Source organism: Moschus berezovskii, chromosome 6 (assembly GCF_049115385.1).
Source record: "Moschus berezovskii isolate FMDL1 chromosome 6, NW_MosBer_1.0, whole genome shotgun sequence".
In the NCBI taxonomy this organism is placed as follows: Eukaryota; Metazoa; Chordata; class Mammalia; order Artiodactyla; family Moschidae; genus Moschus; species Moschus berezovskii.
In genome coordinates this window covers 105,891,874-105,914,467 of record NC_142465.1, presented here as the reverse complement: position 1 = coordinate 105,914,467, position 22,594 = coordinate 105,891,874, and the positions used below count along the sequence as shown (strand labels likewise).

General features: G+C 38.3%; 1 protein-coding gene across 6 annotated transcripts in view; it reads left to right on the top strand.

The window, feature by feature from the left end:
- RIMKLB (ribosomal modification protein rimK like family member B) overlaps positions 1-22,594 on the top strand; it is a 49,864-nt gene that overhangs the window by 11,302 nt on the left and 15,968 nt on the right. For 5 of the 6 annotated variants that reach the window (XM_088837366.1, XM_055394497.2, XM_055394494.2 and 2 more), the window contains exons 2-3: positions 5,513-5,743; positions 20,516-20,746. In XM_088837366.1, the coding sequence (XP_088693492.1) occupies positions 5,569-5,743; positions 20,516-20,746 (406 nt within the window). In that variant the 5' untranslated portion in view covers positions 5,513-5,568. Of the gene's footprint in view, positions 1-1,886; positions 1,911-5,512; positions 5,744-20,515; positions 20,747-22,594 lie in introns of those variants that run through there. The other variant, XM_055394498.2, reaches the window with a different exon arrangement.

Below are 22,594 nucleotides of genomic sequence, written 5' to 3'. Positions count from 1 at the left end.
TAGGTCATACCTGAATGGTCTAGTGGTTTTCTCTATTTTCTTCAATTTAAGTCTGCAGTGACCATACACAGTGATTTTGGAACCCAAGAAAAGAAAGTCTGTCACTTTTTCCATTTTATCTCCGTCTGTTTGCCATGAAATGATGGGACTGGATGCCATGATCTTAGTTTTTTGAATGTTGTGTTTTAAGCCAGCTTTTTCACTCTTCTATTTTACTGTCATCGAGAGGCTCTAGATTTTCGGTACCTTTAATAAATCGCACCCTCCACCACAACATATACATACTAAAGTGTTTCTTCCTTTTTTTCATCCTTAATGCTTTTGTCCCTCTGCCTCTTATTCCCACTCTTATTTGTAACAGTAATACAGTCCCACCTCTTATAGAGACTTTTGGATAAGACAAGGAAAGGAAAAAGGATAAATTTCTTTTATATATCCCAAATTGTGTTTTGTTGGGTTTGGGGGGAAGGAAGGAAGCATTAGAATTTATTTAGAGAAATACATTGGTAATCAGATCCTTGGTTAAAAACCTTAAGCATAACAAAGTAGGTGTTAAAAGTTTTAATTGAAGTCAGTATAGGTGGGTAGTATGATTTGGAGGGAGGTTGTTGGGGCTGAAAGAACATCTTTGGAAATTCAGGCTATGCTGTTTAGTATCACTGAATGAACTCCGGGAGTTGGTGATGGACAGGGAGGCCTGGCGTGCTGTGATTCATGGGGTCGCGGAGAGTCGGACACCACTGAGCGACTGAACTGAACTGAATAAAAAAATAGGTGCATTTCTTAATTGTATTAACGTACATTTCTTAATCTGTAAATGGTTACTGTAATCAGTTCAGTTTAGTCACTCATTCGTTTCTGACTCTTTGTGACCCCATGAACTTCTGTGTGCCCGGGCTTCTGTGTCCATCACCAACTCTTGGAGCTTGCTCAAACTCATGTTCATCGAATCGGTGAACCATCCAACCATCTCATCCTCTGTCGTCCCCTTCTCCTCCCGCCTTCAATGTTTCCCAGCATCAGCCTTTTCAGATGAGTCAGTTCTTCCCACCAGGTGGCCAAAGTTTTGGAGTTTCAGCTTCAGCATCAGTCCTTCCCATGAATATTCAGGACTGATTTCATTTGGGATGTACTGGTTGGATCTCCTTGCAGTTTAAGGGACTCTCAAGAATCTTCTCTTAACACCACACTTCAATAGCATCAATTCTTCGGCGCTTAGCTTTCTTTATAGTTCAACTCTCACGTCCATACATGACTACTGGAAAAACCATAGCTTTGACTAGTAATACCCAAGGTTTAATTTGAAGTAGTGTTCATTTAACTTTCAGTTTTAAAGTAATTATTATTCAGTTTGGAGTTTGATAAGGCTTGTCATTCAACATCTTTAAACATTGTGATTCTATTACATCATCTGTTTATAATATATATTATTACACACACACACACACACACATACTTGACTCTTGAACAGCATGGCTTGGAACTGTGCAAATCCATTCATTCATAAATATGTACTATAGTTTTTTGCTTGCTTAACTGAGGCAGTAGTGGGAGGCACTGGGTTAGGAATGCCCATTAGGCATATTAAAGCAGGATCTGAAATTCAGTTGAACTCCTGGTTGGAAATACATATTTAGTAGGTCAATGATAGTAGTTGAAACTGAGCTGAGAATGACTTTTCTAGAGAATGGAAAGAAAGATTTAAGAATGAAGCCCTGGTGATTATGTACAGGAGGAGAGCTGTCAGGAAAAAAGAGTTAGAGAAGATAATAGGCAAAGACTGACTGTTCACACATTTATTTGTCTGTACAAACCGAATCCAGCTCCTGTATTTCACATCCAGGACAGAATGATGTCATTTGAAAGCACATCTGTAGTAACTGCCAAGTGGAGTAAATCCTGTTTTTTATGTAAGTGTATATATATATTTTTCAACATTTTTTCCTTTTCTGTATTTTTATTCTGAGTTCATTTGATGTATCTTATCTGGAATAAAGAATTTTTCTAGTAGTAAGAGATGTCCTTAATATTATCAGATGGTAGACTGTGATTTTGCTTTTTCCTTAGCAGAATAATTACCATTGGTAAGAGGCCTCTCAAGAAAAATGAATGAACCATCTTAGGATTCTCATTTAATTAGCCTTGCCTGGACTGTTGGAAGATAACAGATAAAGATAAATTGGTGTGCTTATCCATAATTTTCACAGGAAAACTATCTCTAATATAAAATTAAATTTTATAAATTTCCTCTATTTCAAAAACACTATTTTAGCATTCACTTAGTATCTGATATTTATGTATCATTTTCCTTGGTACTTTTAGATGAAGAGGATGAGAGTTAGTAGATCTGATTTTACATTCTAACAGGAAAAATAAGCTCCTATGTGTATGTGGACATTTGTAAATGCTGTATTTATCTTACACTTTTGGAGAATAAACTCTTCTCATACAGATATGTTATTGGGTAGCCAGACTTAGTTAAATGTCAGAGAAAAATGGGGAAACCATTTTATTTTACAAGGGACCCTTTCTTGTCATTGATTGATTGATTGCTGTGTGGCACAGCTTGCAAGTTCTTAGTTACCCGAAAAGGGATTCACCCCGTGCCCCCTGCAGTGGAAGCAGAGTCTTAACCACTGGACCTCCAGGGAATTCCCTCCTGTCTTTTAAAATAGTGAATATGATTTGAACTTCAAGATAGTCCTTTTATTGTCATACTTTGGGCTCCTAGGCTGTGTAGATTTATGGTTATGCTTTTGACTTTTTATCATTTTCCTTCATGTTAAGAGGTTGGGAAAAATAATAGATGTTTTAAAATAATAGGGGAGGAGACACCAATCTATTGGTCTCTGGCCTACAGGAATGCATTGGTGGCCTCAGGCCAGGAGGGGCTATATGGGTGGGGACAGTTGAGGACACAGAGCCTATGTCTTTGTGGTTGGCATCTTCACCGGCCTGTTTCCTGGGTTACATTGTCACATGGTTAGATGTCGATCCCAATGGAACAGCCTGAAAAAGACAAACAGCCATTGTAGCAGGAGCATCCCTGAGCACCGAGCCACTTACCCTCCTATGAAAACTGGAGTGGACCATTGGGCAAAGAAGAGGTTGCACCCTTTCACTCCCTGGTGATAAGTGGTCTCTGGAGATGACTGAGATTGTAGTAGATAAAAATCTAGACGGGTGTCATTTGAAAATACCAACACCAATGAAACAGTAAGCTGAGGATGGTTAAGCCTCACACTTTGCCTTTTATAACCTGGTGATGCCATTGACTTGGTGTACAGGAAGACTGAGTTGGAACACAGTGTTGCCACATACCTCTGCAAGATTTTACAAGAAAACCAGGGTATAACATAATATTCTGAAGATTTTTAAGTATTCTGCATGAAGATATGTCAGTGCAGCACAGGGTGACAATCCCCATGTTGTCTGCCACTTAGGTGGGCTTTGAGGAGCCATAGCCATTGACATCATCAACATAGTCTCTGCCTTCTTCTGCAGGGTAATAGCATTCTTCCATTTCTACATTAGGGGGTTCAGGCACCCCTCCTTGAAAAGCTGGGGTCCAATTGTGGCAATCTTTGCTTCACCTCACCCAGACAGAGAGGGGACATCGTTTTCTTTCTTAGAACCCTGGGTGCAAGAGGATTTAGAGCCTCTTCATTAAAAAGAAAATGAAAAGAGATAGGGAGCCTAATCTGAGCACGTAGTTAGTTGCTGGTCGTGTACCAGCATAGAAACACCCAAACTTTACTACATGAGGCTATCAGAGCTGTGACTATGAGGCCAGACAAGATGGATATGCGCACAAGCATCATCTCTTAGGAGTCTGCAAGACTGTATGAGACTGTACTTGGGATGCCTTTTGTTGTGTGATTATAGAATCATTGGAAGCATCATGTGTATTACTCTTGTGGCCTGGGCATTTTCCTGAAAGCTGATTTACCGTAACTGCTTCCCACTAGTTGCTACCACAGCCCCATCCTGATTTCTCCTGGGGCCACAACTGAACTAGTAATGCAGGGCAGTTTCATGCAGTGAAATCAATCATAAAAACAGACAGTGGTCAAGACTTCAGCGTGAGTGGAGGCACAGAGGTATTGAGTATTGGAGGTCAATGAGTGGGTGTTTGAAAAGCTCCCCATTGTAAACACTTTAAGGGCGTTTTTATATTAATAGTTTCCCTCTCAGTGGAAACTGGGCATCTCTCTGATATGACTTATGGAGCTTTTTCTTCTGAGTGAGACCTTTTCCACTGGTCTGGAAGGCCACATTCCATATTCCTAGTGTGTAAATTGATTGCTTATTTCCTGGTATCCAGTGATTGATGCCTTTGAGACTGTGGGTCCTGGGGCAGGTGGGTGAGTGTGGTAGGCAGGATGGTTCAAGGTCTTGACAGAGTGGGTGGTATGAGTGTTTTGTGTGTGTATGCGTGTGGTAGTGCCTCTGTCCCATGATGTTCTGCTCTTACTGGTGCATCTGTAGAGCAGGCCCTTCTGGTTTAGACTGTGCAAAAGCACACGAATGGTACACAGGAAACCAGTTCCAGCTGCTATGAAGCAGTTCATCTGTAGGGCCGTTGCTTCCCCTTGTTCTTTCCTTTTGTGTTAGTCTTGCCATGTCATATGGAATAATACTAGAAATATTTTTATCTGTTAAAATCACCTGTTAATGCGTGTTAGTAAAACTTGTAACTTTTTGCTACTTTTCATGAAGATGATTTCCTTACTCATGATATAAACTCTTGGGATATAGCACTCTCTTTTTTGGTGGCATTCTAGTAAACAAGCTATGTTTGTTTAGTAAACATTCTATTTAAAGATAGAATAAAAACATTGAGTAAGATCATGCTGTCTCTTGACTGAAAAATAAATTTTACCGAAGAGCTTTGGCATTTATTTTGGTTATTTAAAAATTTTCCGCCACATTCTCAATTTTTATTTTGATTAAATGGTGATTGACATCAGTAGTGATGCTCATCTAGTAATATAGGTACAACCGTCTTATTTTAAAACATACCAAAAAAAAATAAACATACCTATAAAGATGTTTATAATAAATTTTACATGTGCTGTGTATGCTTAGTCGTGTCCAACTTTGCAACCCTGTGGACTGTAGCCCACCAAGCTCCTCTGTCCATGGGATTCTCCAGGCAAGAATGCTGGAATGAGTTGCCATTTCCTCTTCAAGGGAACCATCCCGACCCAGGGATAGAATCCGAATCTCTTGTGTCTCCTGCTATGGCAGCCAGGTTCTTTACTACTAGCACTTCCTGGGAAGCCCAGCAAATTATACATACATATGTGGAATAAGGAAAGCAGTTGAACAGTAACTGCATAAATGTACATTATTTTTTCAAGTTTGTAGTGATGGAAAAGATACAGGGATATAGTTTTTCCTATTTTTTTTTTATGGTTAGTATATAATTGTAGTGTTTATTTGTGTGTGTGAAAGGAAAAAAAAAAGATTTCTTGATTTACTTTGTATGTGTATTTTCTTTTCCATCTAGGAGGGGTCTATATTCAGGACGAAGTAATCCCAAGAAAGGAAGAACAGCAGATCAAGATGTGTAGCTCTGTGGCTGCCAAGTTGTGGTTCTTGACAGATCGTCGAATCAGGGAAGACTATCCCCAAAAAGAGATCTTACGAGCGTTAAAGGCCAAGTGTTGTGAGGAGGAACTGGACTTTAGGGCTGTGGTGATGGATGAGTTGGTGCTAACAGTCGAACAAGGAAACCTGGGTAAGTCTATAGTTAAGTAATGGTTTGGGTTTTTACCTAGAATTTGGTGATTCTTTTTGTTTTAGGAATAATTAGGTCAAAGAATCTGGTAATAGGCTTTATCATTACTAAGTATCATCTCATGATGTACTCTGCATATAAGTTAAATATAAGTTAAATAAGCAAGGTGACAATATGAGGAACGCTGGGCTGGAAGAAGCACAAGCTGGAATCAAGATTGCTGGGAGAAATATCAATAATCTCAGATATGCAGATGACACTACCCTTATGACAGAAAGTGAAGAGGAACTAAAAAGCCTCTTGATGAAAGTGAAAGGTTGGCTTGAAGCTCAGCATTCAGAAAACAAAGATCATGGCATCGGGTTCCATCACTTCATGGGAAATAGATGGGAAAACAGTGGAAACAGTGTCAGACTTTATTTTTTGGGGCTCCAAAATCACTGCAGATGCTGATTGCAGCCATGAAATTAAAAGACGCTTACTCCTTGGAAGGAAAGTTATGACCAACCTTGATAATATATTAAAAAGCAGAGACATTACTTTGCCAACAAAGGTCCGTCTAGTCAAGGCTATGGTTTTTCCAGTGGTCATGTATGGATGTGAGAGTTGGACTGTGAAGAAAGCTGATCGCCGAAGAATTGATGCTTTTGAACTGTGGTGTTGGAGAAGACTCTTGAGAGTCCCTTGTACTGCAAGGAGATCCAACCAGTCCATTCTAAGGGAGATCGATCCTGGGTGTTCTTTGGAAGGACTGATGCTAAAGCTGAAACTGCAATACTTTGGCCACCTCATGCGACGAGTTGACTCACTGGAAAAGACTCTGATGCTGGGAAAGGTTGAGGGCGGGAGGAGATGGGGACGACCGAGAATGAGATGGCTGGATGGCATCACCGACTCTGTGGACATGAGTCTGAGTGAACTCCGGGAGTTGGTGATGGATAGGGAGGCCTGGCGTGCTGTAATTCATGGGGTCGCGGAGAGTCGGACACGACTGAGCGACTGAACTGAACTGAACTGAACTGAAGTATCATCTAGTCTAAAAATCTAGTATATCTTACAGAAGAAATGAAAACACCAGTATTTATTAAACCCTTTATTGTATTATTTATTAAATAGTTGTGAGGGAAGTTAAAGATAACCTACTAATTTTTTTCCATTATTTTTCTAGTTTTTAAAAAGCCTTGTTTTTCAGTCAGTTCAGCCTCTAAAGGAATTTGTACTCTAGTCAGGGGTCCTTCTAGTAAATTAATCAAAATACATGTACAATTCTTTTCTTTTTTCTTTAGCAAATACTTTGTATGTATAGTGTAAAATGTTTGTAGTATTTTTAATGGATAAAAGTGTCTTAACTGAGTTTTAAAAAAATATTTCTAATAGTTCATATTGTTTTTGGATTACTAGGGGAAGATATTTTGGAAATGTAGAAATTCTTTAGGACTGTCTTTCAGGAATCTTTCAGGACATCTTACCTTTGGAAAATTTAGGATTTGTTACAGCTAAATTGGTCACTTTTGTTAGGGAGAGGTGGTTATTGGCGCTAGTGGTAAAAAATCTACTTGCCAGTGCAGGAGATGCAAGAGAAGTGGTTTCAATCCCTGGGTGGGGAAGATCCCCTGGAGGAGGAAATGGCACCCAACTCCAGTATTTTTGCCTGATGAGTTACAGTCCATGGGGCCACAAAGAGTCGGGCTTGACTGAGCAACTGAGCTCACACAATAGTAAGGCAAAGTACAGGTCTGTTGTTGTAGGGTAATTTCATTCATAAGCTAGTTAATAATAGATCCAAAATCTTGCCTCATTTATACCGTGATATCTTGGATTTAAGTAAGTAGAATCTTGTAGCAAACAATCACTCTTTATCTCAGTCTTCTTAACATTTTTTATTGCATTCTCATTATCTTTCAGCAGTTATTGTTTCTTTACAAATAACTGCATTAGAAATATTTCTAAATTATTTCACTTGAATTAATAAGTAGTTACTGTGATTCATGGGGTCACAAAGAGTCGGACATGACTGAGTGACTGAACTGAACTGAACTACCTTTAGAAGAAAGATGCATACCATGTTATTTTCAGTCCAGTTTTTTTTTTTTTTAATACATGTGCCCAGTTCCATCACCTTACACGGATTCAGAAAAATCTGGGGTAGAGTGTGTGTCATTCTTTCATTAAATATTAAGTACCCACTTTGTGCTAGTTAATTGGTGTGGTGTGTAAAATTAGACATTAATCAGTTGATCACACAAATAAATGTAAAATTATTATGAAAGGAATTGGATGTCACTGCACCCTCCTTTACCTATAACAGATAGATTTCCCTTGAAATCTTTTATCTAGTATCTATTACATGCTTTTACAACTTTATAATTGTAAGGTCCATACAACTTGTTGAAGATAAAAACTCAAGATACTTTGTGTTAGAAGCATGTTCTTGAAGTCTGAGTGAGAAGAGATCTCAAGGACAGTGTGGTATTTAGCTTACTAAACACAGCTTCCACAGGCTTCTGGTGTATGTTTCTGTGTTTTAAAGGTTGAAATACTAAAGGCTGCATTTCCAAGAGTCCCCTGTGTTCCTCATGTGACCTAGCTTCTGTCAAATAGGCACTTTACAGAAAGATTTGGGAGGTAGAAAATCGCTATTTTTCAGAAGTTTCATAGATTGAAAACCGTTGTGCTTGTTTTTTTCTTAGGTGCCTAATGGACATTTTTACTTTGTTCTCAACTGTTTCCGTGCCAGTCTGTCAAAACTGAACCCATGTTTTCCCCCTAAAACAATCTTATTTCAGTTTTTTTGTCTCCGTAACATTGCCTTTTGACCTTTTTATCCATTCTTAAGAGCCATTTATACCACAGAATATTGTTGCTTTTTCCTTCCAAGCCACAACTATTCTAACTTCAAACTGTCCTGGATCAGGTTCTTAGGGCCCCACATTTTCATGACACAACAGCCCTGTATCTCTTTCCTCTCCAACGCTGTCATTCACAAATACTACCTTTATCATCTTAACATGATAAAACCTTGAGAAACTTGTTTCCCCACAACATTGAATCTAATTTTATGTTAAAGACTTTTCATTGATGTACATCATATGAATCCAGGAATTCCTAGTTGGTTTTTTTTTTCACGTTTTGTATATTTTTTAGTTATTTAAATCTCATACCATCTTTTGAGGAAGGTAATATTATCATTTTATAGGTGAGGAAACAGATGAGGAATTAAGTGGAGAAATAATAATAAACGCTATTTATATACCTTTATTGAGAGATTTATTTTTGCATACTACTATGAGTTAACTGACAAGTGTCCTGTCTTTTCACCTTGCAGCTCATAAACTCATTCAGTATTTGCTTTTCTTTGAATGCCTCTTTTTTGAATTAGAGTTTTGCTGGGTATAGAGTTTTGCTGGGTATAGGAGTCTTAGTTGGCAGTTTTTTCTTTTAGCAGTTTGAATATATTAACTTCCTATCCTCTGGCTTCCAAAGTTTCTGATGAGAAATCCACCAATGATTTTATTGAGGATCCATGGAATGTGATTTGCTTGTCTCTTGCTTTTTTCAAAATTCTCTTTGTCTTTTGAAAGATTGATTATAGTGTATCTCACCATGTGCCTGTCAAAAAGTGGAGATTGTTGAGCTTCTTGGATGTTTATATTCACATCTTTCATCAAATTTGAGAAGTTTTCAGCTGCTATTTCTTCAAATATTATCCTCCCCCCAGTCTTCCTGGGACTCCAGCAATGCATAAGTTTACTGATTGTTCTGTCTGCTCGAATCCGCTTTGAGTTCCTTTACGTCAATTTTCATTTCTGTTACTGTTCTTTTCAGCTCCAGAATTACTTACTGGTTTCCTTTTATGTGTCTGTCTGCTGATATTAACATTTTGTTCACATTGTTTCCTTGCCTTTTTTCATTCTTTGAGTATCTTTAAGGTAGTTTCCCCCCTTAAAATTTTTTTTTTATTAGGTATAGTTGATTTGCAATGTTGTGTTAGTTTCAGGTATACAACAAAGTGAATCCGTTATATATAAATATATCTGCTCCCAATTTATCTCCCCGCCCCCCCTTATTTCTTTTAATGTCATTGTCATGCTCAGTTACTCAGTCATGTCCAACTCTTTGCGACCCCATGGGCCAAAGCCCACCTGGCTCCTCTATCCATGGGGTTCTCCAGGCAAGAATACTGGAGTGAGTTGCCATGCCCTCCTCTAGGGAATCTTCTTGACCCAGAGATCAAACCCAAGTCTTTTATGTCTCCTCCTTTGGCAGGTGAGTTCTTTACCACTAGCACTATCTGGGAAGCCCAGTGGAGGGAGTGGTATAACAAAAAGTACTGTGGCCTCTTTGTCTGCACCTCTGTGATCAGAAGCTGCATCCAGCCATCAGAGCAGAGATCCCAGATATTTTGAGGGCAGGTTGTTAATCATAATAAACTGTGGAACATTCTGAAAGAGATGGGAATCCCAGACCACCTGACCTGCCTCTTGAGAAACCTGTATGCAGGTCAGGAAGCAACAGTTAGAACCGGACATGGAACAACAGACTGGTTCCAAATAGGAAAAGGTGTACGTCAAGGTTGTATATTGTCACCTTGCTTATTTAACTTATATGCAGAGTACATCATGAGGAACGCTGGGCTGGAAGAAGCACAAGCTGGAATCAAGATTGCCGGGAGAAATATCAATAACCTCAGATATGCAGATGACACTACGCTTATGGCAGAAAGTGAAGAGGAACTAAACAGCCTCTTGATGAAAGTGAAAGAGGAGAGTGAAAAGGTTGGCTTGAAGCTCAACATTCAGAAAACAAAGATCATGGCATCTGGTCCCATCACTTCATGGGAAATAGATGGAAAAACAGTGGAAACAGTGTCAGACTTTATTTTTTTGGGCTCCAAAATCACTGCAGATGCTGATTGCAGCCATGAAATTAAAAGACGCTTGCTCCTTGGAAGGAAAGTTATGACCAACCTTGATAGTATATTAAAAAGCAGAGACATTACTTTGCCAACCAAGGTCCGTCTCGTCAAGGCAATGGTTTTTCCTGTGGTCATGTATGGATGTGAGAGTTGGACTGTGAAGAAAGCTGATCACCAAAGAATCGATGCTTTTGAACTGTGGTGTTGGAGAAGACTCTTGAGAGTCCCTTATACTGCAAGGAGATCCAACCAGTCCATTCTAAAGGAGATCAATCCTGGATGTTCATTGGAGGGACTGATGCTAAAGCTGAAGCTGCAATACTTTGGCCACCTCATGCGACGAGTTGACTCACTGGAAAAGACTCTGATGCTGGGAAAGGTTGGGGGCGGGAGGAGAAGGGGACGACGGAGAATGAGATGGCTGGATGGCATCACCGACTCTGTGGACATGAGTTTGAGTGTACTCCGGGAGTTGGTGTTGGACAGGGAGGCCTGGCATGCTGTGATTCATGGGGCCGCAGAGAGTCGGACACGACTGAGCGACTGAACTGAACTGAACTGTTATACCCAGCATGACTTCTGCAGGGTGTGTCAGCTGCTCCAGAACCAAGTGCACAGTATGGCTAGAGAGTAGGGGATGAGTAGTTGCTGCTGTTCTGAAATTGGTCAAAAATAACTGCATTTATGATCCCAGTCTTTTTCTGAAAGTTGTGGTCCTTCAGCAAATTGACCAGTGGTTGTCTAGATAGCGAGGCAGAGTCCTGATGCTTCCTACTCCTTCATCTTCCCAGAATCCTCTCTATACTCATTTTTGATTGAGGTGTATCTTTTTGTTTTGTTGTTTTATATTTTGGGAACAAGTCTCTTATGGGATTATGTGTACCATGAATATCTTTTATCTGTGGCTTGCTTTTTTCACTCTGTTAATGACATCTTCCGGTCAGTAAAAGTTTTGAAGTAAGTACAGTTTATACTTTTTCTTTTTTGATTAGTGCCTTTTGTGTTGCAGTTAACAAAACTGTGTGTGCCCAAGAGTCTTTATTTTAAAATACATGCTGAAAATCTACTTGATAAAACACAGCATTTTTAGGTGAAATTATTATTAAGAAAAGGGCATTATAGTGTGGTACCATTTTTTCAGGATACGTGAGTGTTAACTTTTGCTGGTTTAAGAAATAATAAAAGGAGAAACCATCATTTTCTAAGTATGGGCTTCCCAGGTGGCTCAGTGGTAAAGAATCCACCTGCCAATGCAGGATATGTGGGTTTGATCCCTGGGTCAGGAAGATCCCCTGGAGAAGGAAATGGCAACCCACCCCAGTACTCTTGTCTGGAAAATCCCATGGAGAGAGGAGTCTGGTGGGCTATAGTTCACGGAATCACAAAGAGTTGGACGTGATTTAGAGATTAAACAACAAGAACAACAATAATTACCTTTAGGGAAAAGAAAAGGATCAAGAGGACAAGGATGAGCAAGACTACTCTGACAAGTTTGGGCATGTATTGATAATTTTTGAAAGCAGGTGATAGTACATTGGATTTATTATAATATTTTTATTTTCTATTTAGAATTTTCCTTAATAAAAAGTTGAAATGTTTGACCTGATGAAAGTTTGTTTGACTCAAGGATAGAAGGAGAAATTTTGGAATGTAGCTATTTTTGGTATGGCACCTTGTTGTGTTTATAGGTTGTTTCTTGCTTCCTGGATTCCCAGAATTGCCCTGGTGTTTTTTTTGACCCTGGTTTTTACATCATTCTTTTTTTTTTAAAATTCTGTGCTTGATCCTATATACATACATTATTATTGTTCCTGCTCAAGTTAACCAGAGATATTTTAATTGCTTACAAATCAAATAAGCTTTCCCAATACAAAAATCAATTCCAGAGAGCATGTTGCCAACAATAGACCTTCAGAGACTTGGTTACTTGGCATAGATAGGGCAGAAATCAATTAAGACTGCCTTTTCAGAATGGGATTCCAATAACCCAAGGCACACAGTGGTGAAACTGGAGATTAAGTAATTACTTTTATTCACTTGGAACCATGGCCTCTTGATGAAAGTCAAAGAGGTGAGTGAAAAAGTTGGCTGAAAATTCAACATTCAGAAAACTAAGATCTTGGCATCTGGTCCCATCATTCCATGGCAGATAGATGGGGAAACAATGGAATCAGTGACAGACTTTATCTTTTTGGGCTTCAAAATCGCTGCAGATGGTGACTGCAGCCATGAAATTAAAAGATGCCTGCTCCTTGGAAGAAAAGTTACGACCAACCTAGCAGCATATTAAAAAGCAGAGACATTACTTTGCCAACAAAGGTCCATCTAGTCAAACCTGTGGTTTTTCCAGTAGTCATGTATGGATGTGAGAGTTGGACTATAAAGAAAGCTGAGCGCTGAAGAATTGACCCTTTTGAACTGTGGTGTTGGAGAAGACTCTTGAGAGTCCTTTGGCCTGCAAGGAGAACAAACCAGTCAATCTTAAATCAGTCCTGAATATTCACTGGAAGGACTGATGCTGAAGCTGAAACTCCATTACTTTGGCCACCTTATGGGAAGAACTGACTTATTTGAAAAGACCCTGATGCTGGGAAAGATTGAAGGTGGGAGAAAGGGACGACAGAAGATGAGATGGTTGGATGGCATCACCTGCTCAATGGACATGAGTTTGAGTAAACTCTGGGAGTTGGTTATAGACAGGGAAGCCTGGTGTGCTGCAGTCCATGGGGTCGCAATGAGTTGGACACGACTGAATGAACGGAACTGATGGCCTGTTGAAGATAAACCTTTGCAATCTGTTAGATACTGCTGCAGAAAACTTTATTTCAGTTTAAAAATTATATTTCTTTTTATGAACATGTTAGTTTTATAGGAACCAATTTTTATCTTGGCCGTTCTTTTATTTAGATTTTTAATTAGTCTTAGTTACTCAGTCATGTCTTTGCAACCCCATGAACTGTAGCCCACCAGGCTCTTCCATCTCTCGAATTCTCCAGGCAGGAGTTAGAGTGGGTAGCCATTCCCTTCAGGGGATCTTCCCAACCCCAGGGATCAAACCCAGGACTCCTGCATTGCAGGCAGATTCTTTACTGTCTGAGCCACCAGGGAAGCCCCAAAAGAAAGCCTGTTTCTGCCTGGCTTCAAATTGAGGACCTTTCGAGTGTGAGGCGAATGTGATAACTTCTCCATTATGGAAGCACAGTTCTTTGGCTGAACATCGCCACATGAGGGACCTTAGCTCCCCAACCAGGGAGTTTGCTTTTAGTTCATTAATTTCTGTTCTTCCTTTTTCTTAGATGTTAATATGATTTGATTTACCTCTGGTGTTTGAGTTATTTACATCTTGTTTTAGACAGTGTGTCTTCAGACATTAAGTAAAACACATGCTCTGTGTCTTAAAAAATGGTGAGAGGAATTTCCCTGGTGGTTCAGTGGTTAAAACTCCAATGCGTGGGGCAAAAGTTTGATCCCTGTTTAGAGAACTAAGATTCCACATGCCAAGTTGTGTGTCCCACCCCTTCCATGGTGAGACAAGTTCAAGTTTCAATATAATAATAATTGAGTATCTGCTATATTCCAGATAGTGCTGGGGGATATAGCTTTGAACAAGGTAGTATTTCCTACACTAATGGAAATTTCTGGTTATTCTGACTCTCAGTCTCCCTTGTGCAAAAGAGGAAGATGGATGGCAGAGATGATTAAAAATTATTAAGTGCTTAGTATTTGCCAGGCACTTGCGAACTAATGTTAACAAAGTTAATTCTCATCACAACTTTATAAAGGAATTACTTCTACTATTCTTATTTTAAAGAACCTGTGGCACAGAGAGTTTCAGTAACTATTCTGGGGTTACACAGTGGAGAAACAGTAGAGCTTGGATTTGAATCAGATATGGGGTCGTTGTTGCAGTAGATCTGTTCACTTTCTGTGTTTGCCTTTGCTATCCTTTCATTATCTACCTTTGATAATGAGAGAAGAACCTTAATTTACTTCCCCTGTTGGTTTCTTCAGTTTTCTGTATTCGGTGAGTTTAACACTGTTTCCTTCTTTGTTACTTATTATTCTATAGCTTTAAATTTTATTTAAAGTTATATAAATATATATTTATATTTTGAATTTTACATCAAAAAGTTCTAGATATCATGTAAGTTATGTCACCTGCTCTACTTTGCCAAAGTAGGTTGGAACAGATTTATATATTTGACTTTAACCTGGAGCTGTTAAAAAGTTTACTCTTTTTCAAAGTGGAAAGTGAGACTTGACATTTAAAGGGCACCACAAAGATACTTTGCTTCCCCTCTCCCCTTTTCTATACTAGTCTGTTGCTGGAAAACTGCAGTAAATTTTTATGACTGGCTTCATTAATAGTGACTAAAATGATATACTTCCCCACTTTTCTTTTCTCTCCATATATATTTTTAACTATTTCAGAATAGATTGCTGTCTTATGGGGGGAAGAAAATGTATAATTAAATTAGAAATAGTATTTCATACTTGGATAATAGTAAGGGAAAAAACTTCATAAAACTTTTCGTGCTAAATGAGAAAAATATAAATTTATCTTTTTGCTTCTAATACTGAGACCTTATGCATCAAGTATTAAGTAAACCAAGTTTGCTTGGGAGCTGAATACAAAAGGGGATAATCAAGTTCCCAGGATATATTACTAATAATAATTAACACATGTGCCGTCAGGCTATCATTCTACTATTGTAACCTATAGAAAAGGTAAAGAGAATGTACTCTAACATGCTGATTTCGAATACCAACATTTGTAAAATTTAAGGAGTTTAATTAGAATTATTTAGCGGCATCACATTTTTCTGTATTTGTTATATCTTACCTCCTTTTGGGGATAGAGTTGGTTATCTTCACTCCAGATTCTGTAGTTTTTAAAGGCACTTAGAGCAGAAGCTATCCAGTCATTGCCTTCAATAAAAGATGTCTTTAAAATAGACAGTCATAATCTGAATGCTTGTTTGTTTGCTTTCTACTTTCCTCATCTCTTTCTCCTTTTCTCTCTCTCGCTCTCCCTTTTTTAGACACATGACTGTCAGCTGCTACACAGCAGTGCTCAGAGATAATGAGGCACACTGTTAAAGTTGTCTCCTTTTGTTTCTTTCTGGACCACTGATGAGGGACCTGGGAAAGAAATGTTATTGGTTCCTAGTCATTCTCCATAGAGGACATCTTTGAAGAAAATTTTTTTTTGCTATCTGGAATTAATTAATTAATTAATAGTGAGACAAGTCTTCGAAACAAGTTTGAGGGGAAAAAGGATTGCTGAGGATATTAAAGAGGGATGGTTTGATAGGAAACATAAAATTTATTTTGATGGGAAGCAGGTGAGCAGATAGGAAACACATACATATTCTCAAAAGAGTGGATTCTTAACATTATGCCTGGTTTTTTGATACTTGATAATTTTTAGATGTGTGAGTTCTAACCCAACCTTAATAAAGACTTTTTAAGTGTTTTGTATAACTCTTGAGAGTTGTTTGATCCTTGGCACTACAAATTTTCATTACTAATTGCCCTGTTCTCCTCAAAATTTGGGCAATTACTTTCCTCCTACATTTTTGGGACCTGTGGGGCAAATAAGCCAGTGATTTCTTTCTAAGTTTAAGAAGACCTTTCTGATGTGAAAACAAACCTGCATTTATGGTGGGCAGCAGTCCAATGTGACCAAAGCCCTTTTGCTGCAGTTTTTTTTTTTAATGTCCTATTTAAAATACTGAAAAGTAGATTTACAATGAGTTGCGTATTTTAAAGTGTTCAGAATTATGTGGTCTTTTTTTTTTTTTTTAAGATTTTACATGTGGTGAATTTAATAGCTTTGTCAGTTAAGTAATGGATTAGTATTCTGGGTTACTGACCTCTGAATGTGAATTTAGCAGGGTGTAGGGAGTGCTCAGCTGAACTGAGGGAGTGCTCAGAAGTTATGACTCTGTTATTCTGCCTACTTACTCTTTCCAGGTAGGACTCACAGCCTGAGAAAGAACATGTTAGATTTCTGGTCCAAAATTTGTTTTCGACTACCCCTTCCATTCATGGAAGCCCTTTCAGGATGTGTAGTGTTATCATAATTCATCTGTCTTAAATCTTTGAGTGCTTCCTTGATTTTTGGCACAGAGATTATGTGGCTTTTAAATCATGTACAAATAGCACCTTTACTTCCAGTTAAAATACTTAAAGTTATGTCAGCTTTAAAAGATTCCTGAAATTCTGATGAATACTGTTGAACTCTAAAGGGTGGAAGAAAAAGAAATGCCAGTCAGCAGGGAGCCTATCAGTTGTCTGTTTCTTATTCCCTGAAGATAAACACCTAATACTTACCATGTAGCCAAACTAGACTGAAAAAGCACGGGTGTAGTGAGATTTCCCACTTAATTACTGGCAAGGAGGTTATTAATATCCCAAAGGAACCTTTCCACTAGGAGAATAATCAGCCCTTAGCACCTTCTCACTTTGCCTTGACAAAGCAGCAGCCTTTTAATACATAATACACTTTATAGAAACAATACAGGAACAGAAATTTTTCCCAGCCCCGTTGCTATTCTAAGGTTAACTCATTACTGACTTTTGATATTTAATCATACACTTAATTCAAAACTTACATCTAAAATATTTATATTGAAATCTCTATCCTAGTACAAAGCAAAGTTAGGTGAATAGCTTCATAAGTTACTATTTAAGATGATAAGCAAATTTAAGTGAAATTGAAAGCAGAACTGACTGGTGGCACATTCATTTGAAATGAATATCTGTGGCCACAATAAGTAGAGTGCAGTTGTGCCTGTGTATCATGAATAACAGAGATCTAAGGAAAAGAGTCATTTGCCCCATATTTCAGTTTCGTAAGCTCTACAGCAAAGATAAGTTGTATTTACTAAAAGTACCCAAGAGATCAGTAGTACTTTGCCTTTTTTGGGGTTCACATTCATCTGTACCTGCCCCTGTTTTTCTGGGTAGCCTCAGATCACCTTCTGCTTGCCTGGAGTTCAGTTCAGTTCAGTCGTTCAGTCGTGTCCGACTCTCCGCGACCCCATGAATCACAGCACGCCAGGCCTCCCTGTCCATCACCAACTCCCGGAGTACACTCAAACTCATGTCCACAGAGTCGGTGATGCCATCCAGCCATCTCATTCTCCGTCGTCCCCTTCTCCTCCCGCCCCCAACCTTTCCCAGCATCAGAGTCTTTTCCAGTGAGTCAACTCGTCGCATGAGGTGGCCAAAGTATTGCAGTTTCAGCTTTAGCATCAGTCCCTCCAATGAACATCCAGGATTGATCTCCTTTAGAATGGACTGGTTGGATCTCCTTGCAGTATAAGGGACTCTCAAGAGTCTTCTCCAACACCACAGTTCAAAAGCATCGATTCTTCGGCGATCAGCCTTCTTCACAGTCCAACTCTCACATCCATACATGACCACGGGAAAAACCATAGCCTTGACTAGACGGACCTTTGTTGGCAAAGTAATGTCTCTGCTTTTTAATATACTATCCAGGTTGGTCATAACTTGCCTTCCAAGGAGCAAGCGTCTTTTAATTTCATGGCTGCAATCAGCATCTGCAGTGATTTTGAAGCCCAAAAAACAAAGTCTGACACTGTTTCCACTGTTTTTCCATCTATTTCCCATGAAGTGATGGGACCAGATGCCATGATCTTTGTTTTCTGAATGTTGAGCTTCAAACCAACCTGGAGTAATAAAGTGTTTTTGTCACAGGAGGCATTGAATTTCTTTCCATCCTCAGTAATACCCATTATAGTGTACTATGCAGATCTGACTGCTTTGGGTAAAGTACTGTATTCCCCGTTTCTTTTTGGCAGCAGACTTGGAGTGAAATACTTCCATTACCTTCGTTAATCCCCTTTCTTAAAAGCAGCAAAAACTCCCATTTAGGGAAATGAGAATATGAATTTTCTTTTGACAATTAAAGTATCTTTTTTCTGCTCACTCTTCTTTTTATCTTTCATGTAACAAATTTGATTATTTTCTTGTGGTAACACCAGCTTTCCTTATTTTTCATAATAATACTTAAAACTAGATTTCTGAGTTTTTTGACTGATTTTTCTTCAGGTTTTTGCTTCCTTCTCGTCGCTGAGATTCATCAGGTCTTGGTCCTAGGAATTTCCACTTTTTTGTTTTTCAGCCTGTATGTCCCTATTTCTTAAGTATTACGTCTTGGGCTGATTCCTATAGGTGCACACTCACTCCCCACACTAGCAGATATGAATTTTGTATACATATGTGTATAGTTCCTATCCATACTTCGACTGTTACAGAATAGTTCTACTTTGATGTCCTTAAGTTATCACCAAGATCATATCTGTGATCCAGAGTCAGCATCTTCTGCCCTAAACAGAATTTCCTTTTCACCTTTTTTCCATTCATTTGGTCACTAGGCTTTTTTTCTGATTTCAAGGAAAATGCTATTTAGATCTTGCCTGTTGAGGCAAGTCAGCACAAAAGCTAAAGAAATGAGAAAATGCAGGATTGCAGAAATCTGCTGCTGCTGAGAATGCCTGGAGCCATTGGCCAAAAACCTCACATCTGCTGATGACCACAGCACTCACTACCCATAGCTGCCCCCAGAGAATAATGACTTCTACTTTGACCTTTAAAATTGTGTGTAATTATCTTTCACTGGTGAATTCTCCAAATTGGAATCCTGCTGGTAAGGGGGTCTGGGAAGTACTTCTATTCTAGCCCCTGCCATAGAAGAAAGGATTAAAAGATAGGGATGGATCAACAGGCAATATCAAGCTCATAACCTCAGTTCCCTTAATCAGAACAGGTATAGTCTCTTTGACTCAGAATTGTGGATCCAGCAGTTTCACTTCCGAATGTTACTTTTATTTACCCCCATGCTCATAGCAGCATTATTTGTAATAGTTAGACATGGAAACAAACTTAATGTCCATTGAAAAACCAGATGAGTATATAAAGAAAATATGGTGTACACACACACGTACTCCCTATAAAAGTCTTGGGTATGTAATGTGTAGCTTGGTGATTACATGGCGATTACAGGTAGCTAATATACCTTATTTACCAATCTTCCCAACTTTTAGAAAAGAACCTGACACATAGTAATTAATATTTATTAAATGGATATCCATGAGTAAGGGTTTGATTATATGGTGTATCTTCAACTATAATTCCATTAAGCTCAATAAAGCTATATTTACATTGACTTAGATGTCTGGTATAATTTTACATGATGAAAGAAAGTGCCACAAAATGATACAAACAAAATATTTGTCAAAATTACCTACATATTTTTCTTTACTTAGTTAACATTAGGGGAAATACTAATAGTAACCTGGGATGTTGGATGGGATAAATGTGTTATATTTTTATATTTGAATGTTTTAATAAGTATATATATCTTAATGAATATAGGTTTTAAGAAGCAACTCGAGTACCTTGTTCCGTTATTTGGGACCTTTTTAAAAATAGAATGGTATTGGATAAAACTGAAGAAACAGCTTTTTTAAAAATTCTTTTTTTTTGTACTAAAAGCATACGTAAACACAAAGTTATTTGCTTTTTGAAAGCAAATCTGGACATGTTTCTGTCTTCAAACATAGAGATTTATGACAGTCTTTTTAATGAATACATAATATTTCATTGTATTGGCATGTCCAGAATTTATTTACCCAGTACATAAATTCTTCTCATTTTTTTTTTCTTACAGAAGAAAATCATTTAGGGAGGAATGTGTCTCTGTCTCAATAAAAATGTTAGCAGAATAGTACATTTAGTTTTGAGACCTGAACTTTGGTATGTATCTATTTCTCTGTTTTATTGTGTGTTCTCCTTTGATGATTTTGGTTTCTTCCTGTGTATTTCAGGTCTGCGTATCAATGGAGAACTAATCACTGCCTACCCGCAGGTGGTGGTAGTGAGAGTACCAACCCCTTGGGTGCAGAGTGACAGTGACATCACTGTTTTGCGCCATCTAGAGAAGATGGGATGCAGGCTGATGAACCGACCTCAAGCCATCCTGAACTGTGTTAATAAGTTCTGGACGTTTCAAGAGTTGGCAGGTCATGGTGTTCCTCTGCCAGATACTTTTTCTTATGGTGAGTTTACTAATAAGACTTTATTGCCTCAGTTTTAGAGCACTGATAATATTGAAAGCCCTACTAAACTGATAGGGTTATGTGATGCAAAGAAATTTGTGAACATGAAAGAACTTCTTTTAGAAGTGACTTTAAGTTTTAACAAACGAGGCAAGAGAATTATGAGACTTATCTTTGGTATGGAGAAGGAAATGGCAACCCACTCCAGTACTCTTGCCTGAAAAATTCAATGGATGGAGGAGCCTGGTAGGCTATAGTCCATGGGGTCGCAAAGTCAGACATGACTGAGCGACTTCACTTCATTTCTTCGGTATAGGTAGAGTGGACTTACCAAACTCTTTCTGTAAAGGGTCAAATGGTAAATATTTTTGGCTTTCCAGGCCATGTGTTCTCTTTTGTGACCCTCAGTAAAGCTGTTGTATTGGGAAAGCTGCTGCTGTTGTTTTTTGTTTAGTTGCTAAGTCATGTCTGACTTTTCTGTGACTCCATGGACTATAGCCTGCCAGGCCCCTCCTGTCCATAAGATTTCCCACGTAAGAATACTGGAGTGGATTGCCATTCCCTTCTCCAGGGGATCTTTTGACCCAGGGATCGAACCTATATCTCTTACATTGGCAGGCAGGTTCTTTTACCACTGAGCCATCAGGGAAGCCTGAAAGCTGCAGTAGATGAAGCTTAAACAGTAAATGTGGCTGTTTTATAGTAAAACTTTATTACAAAAGGCTATGAGCCAAATCTGTCCCTAGTTTGACAACCCCTGAGGTAAAAGAATCTGATAATCGCTCTATAGTTTCTGATTATCTTCATTACCATTTTCATGTTAATGCTTCATAAATATTTTCATATTTTTTTAAAGAAAATGACACTGGATATGCTTTAAACCATTGCTTCTGAATTTATCTTTGGGAAAGGACCGTGTTTTTATTTTTTTAAAAAAAACAATTTACTGTGGCTTTCAATACTATATAGTGCTCTAAACCAATTTACAGTATGCATAAAGTACTGTAAAAATATCAGAACAATGCCAAATTGTTTTCTTGTGTTTACTCTTATGTTTTTCTGGACACATATCAGTAGCAAAAAAGTCACAGAGGCAGGGGTTCCTGGACCACACTTGAAGTAGCACTGTTAGAAGCATTGTTGTGTTAATATATTCCTGACTTTACAGTTCTTCTAGTTTGGAAAGAATCAGGCTTACTATAAATTACTGTAGTTTTTCATTAAAATGTCCAGCCGAATGCTTGAAAAGTTGGAGAGGCTTTAAAAAGAAATTTCTGTCCTCTTGTTATTTTTAATATTTTAAAGAAGGGAACTCTTGCCAGTTTGTATGGCATATGTGGACACTATTGCTCTTTTTAGCAATTGCAGAAGAAGAGACAATATGAGTAGTTCTTCCTAACAGTTCTTTCTTCTTTTGAAATGTTATAGCTTACCTCATCAGTCTATAGTACTGATTTTAAGAGAATGGGAAGGAGCAAAGTGTATTAACCAAATCTGACTTAAAATGTGGAGACTCACTAATCATAATTTCTCTTAAGCTAAAAATTTATGATATTGCAGTTGTTTAATGAACTTTTTCCTAGTCTGATTATTCTGTCAGCCATGCTGATTTTTTGCAACTACAGTCCATTTTTGCTCTTTATCATTTGTTTCTAGGCAGTATAAACAGAAAGAACAAGACATAACCTGTGTGTACTGAATAGCTCATGGTAGAATGAACTCTGGTTTATAATAGAGAAAAGAAAAATTAATTTGTGTATTTGGTAAGAGTGAGAGCACACACGCGCATGCATGTTAGCATTTTTCAACTTTGGATGAGTCTTCCCCACTGACTCACTCTTCTATTTC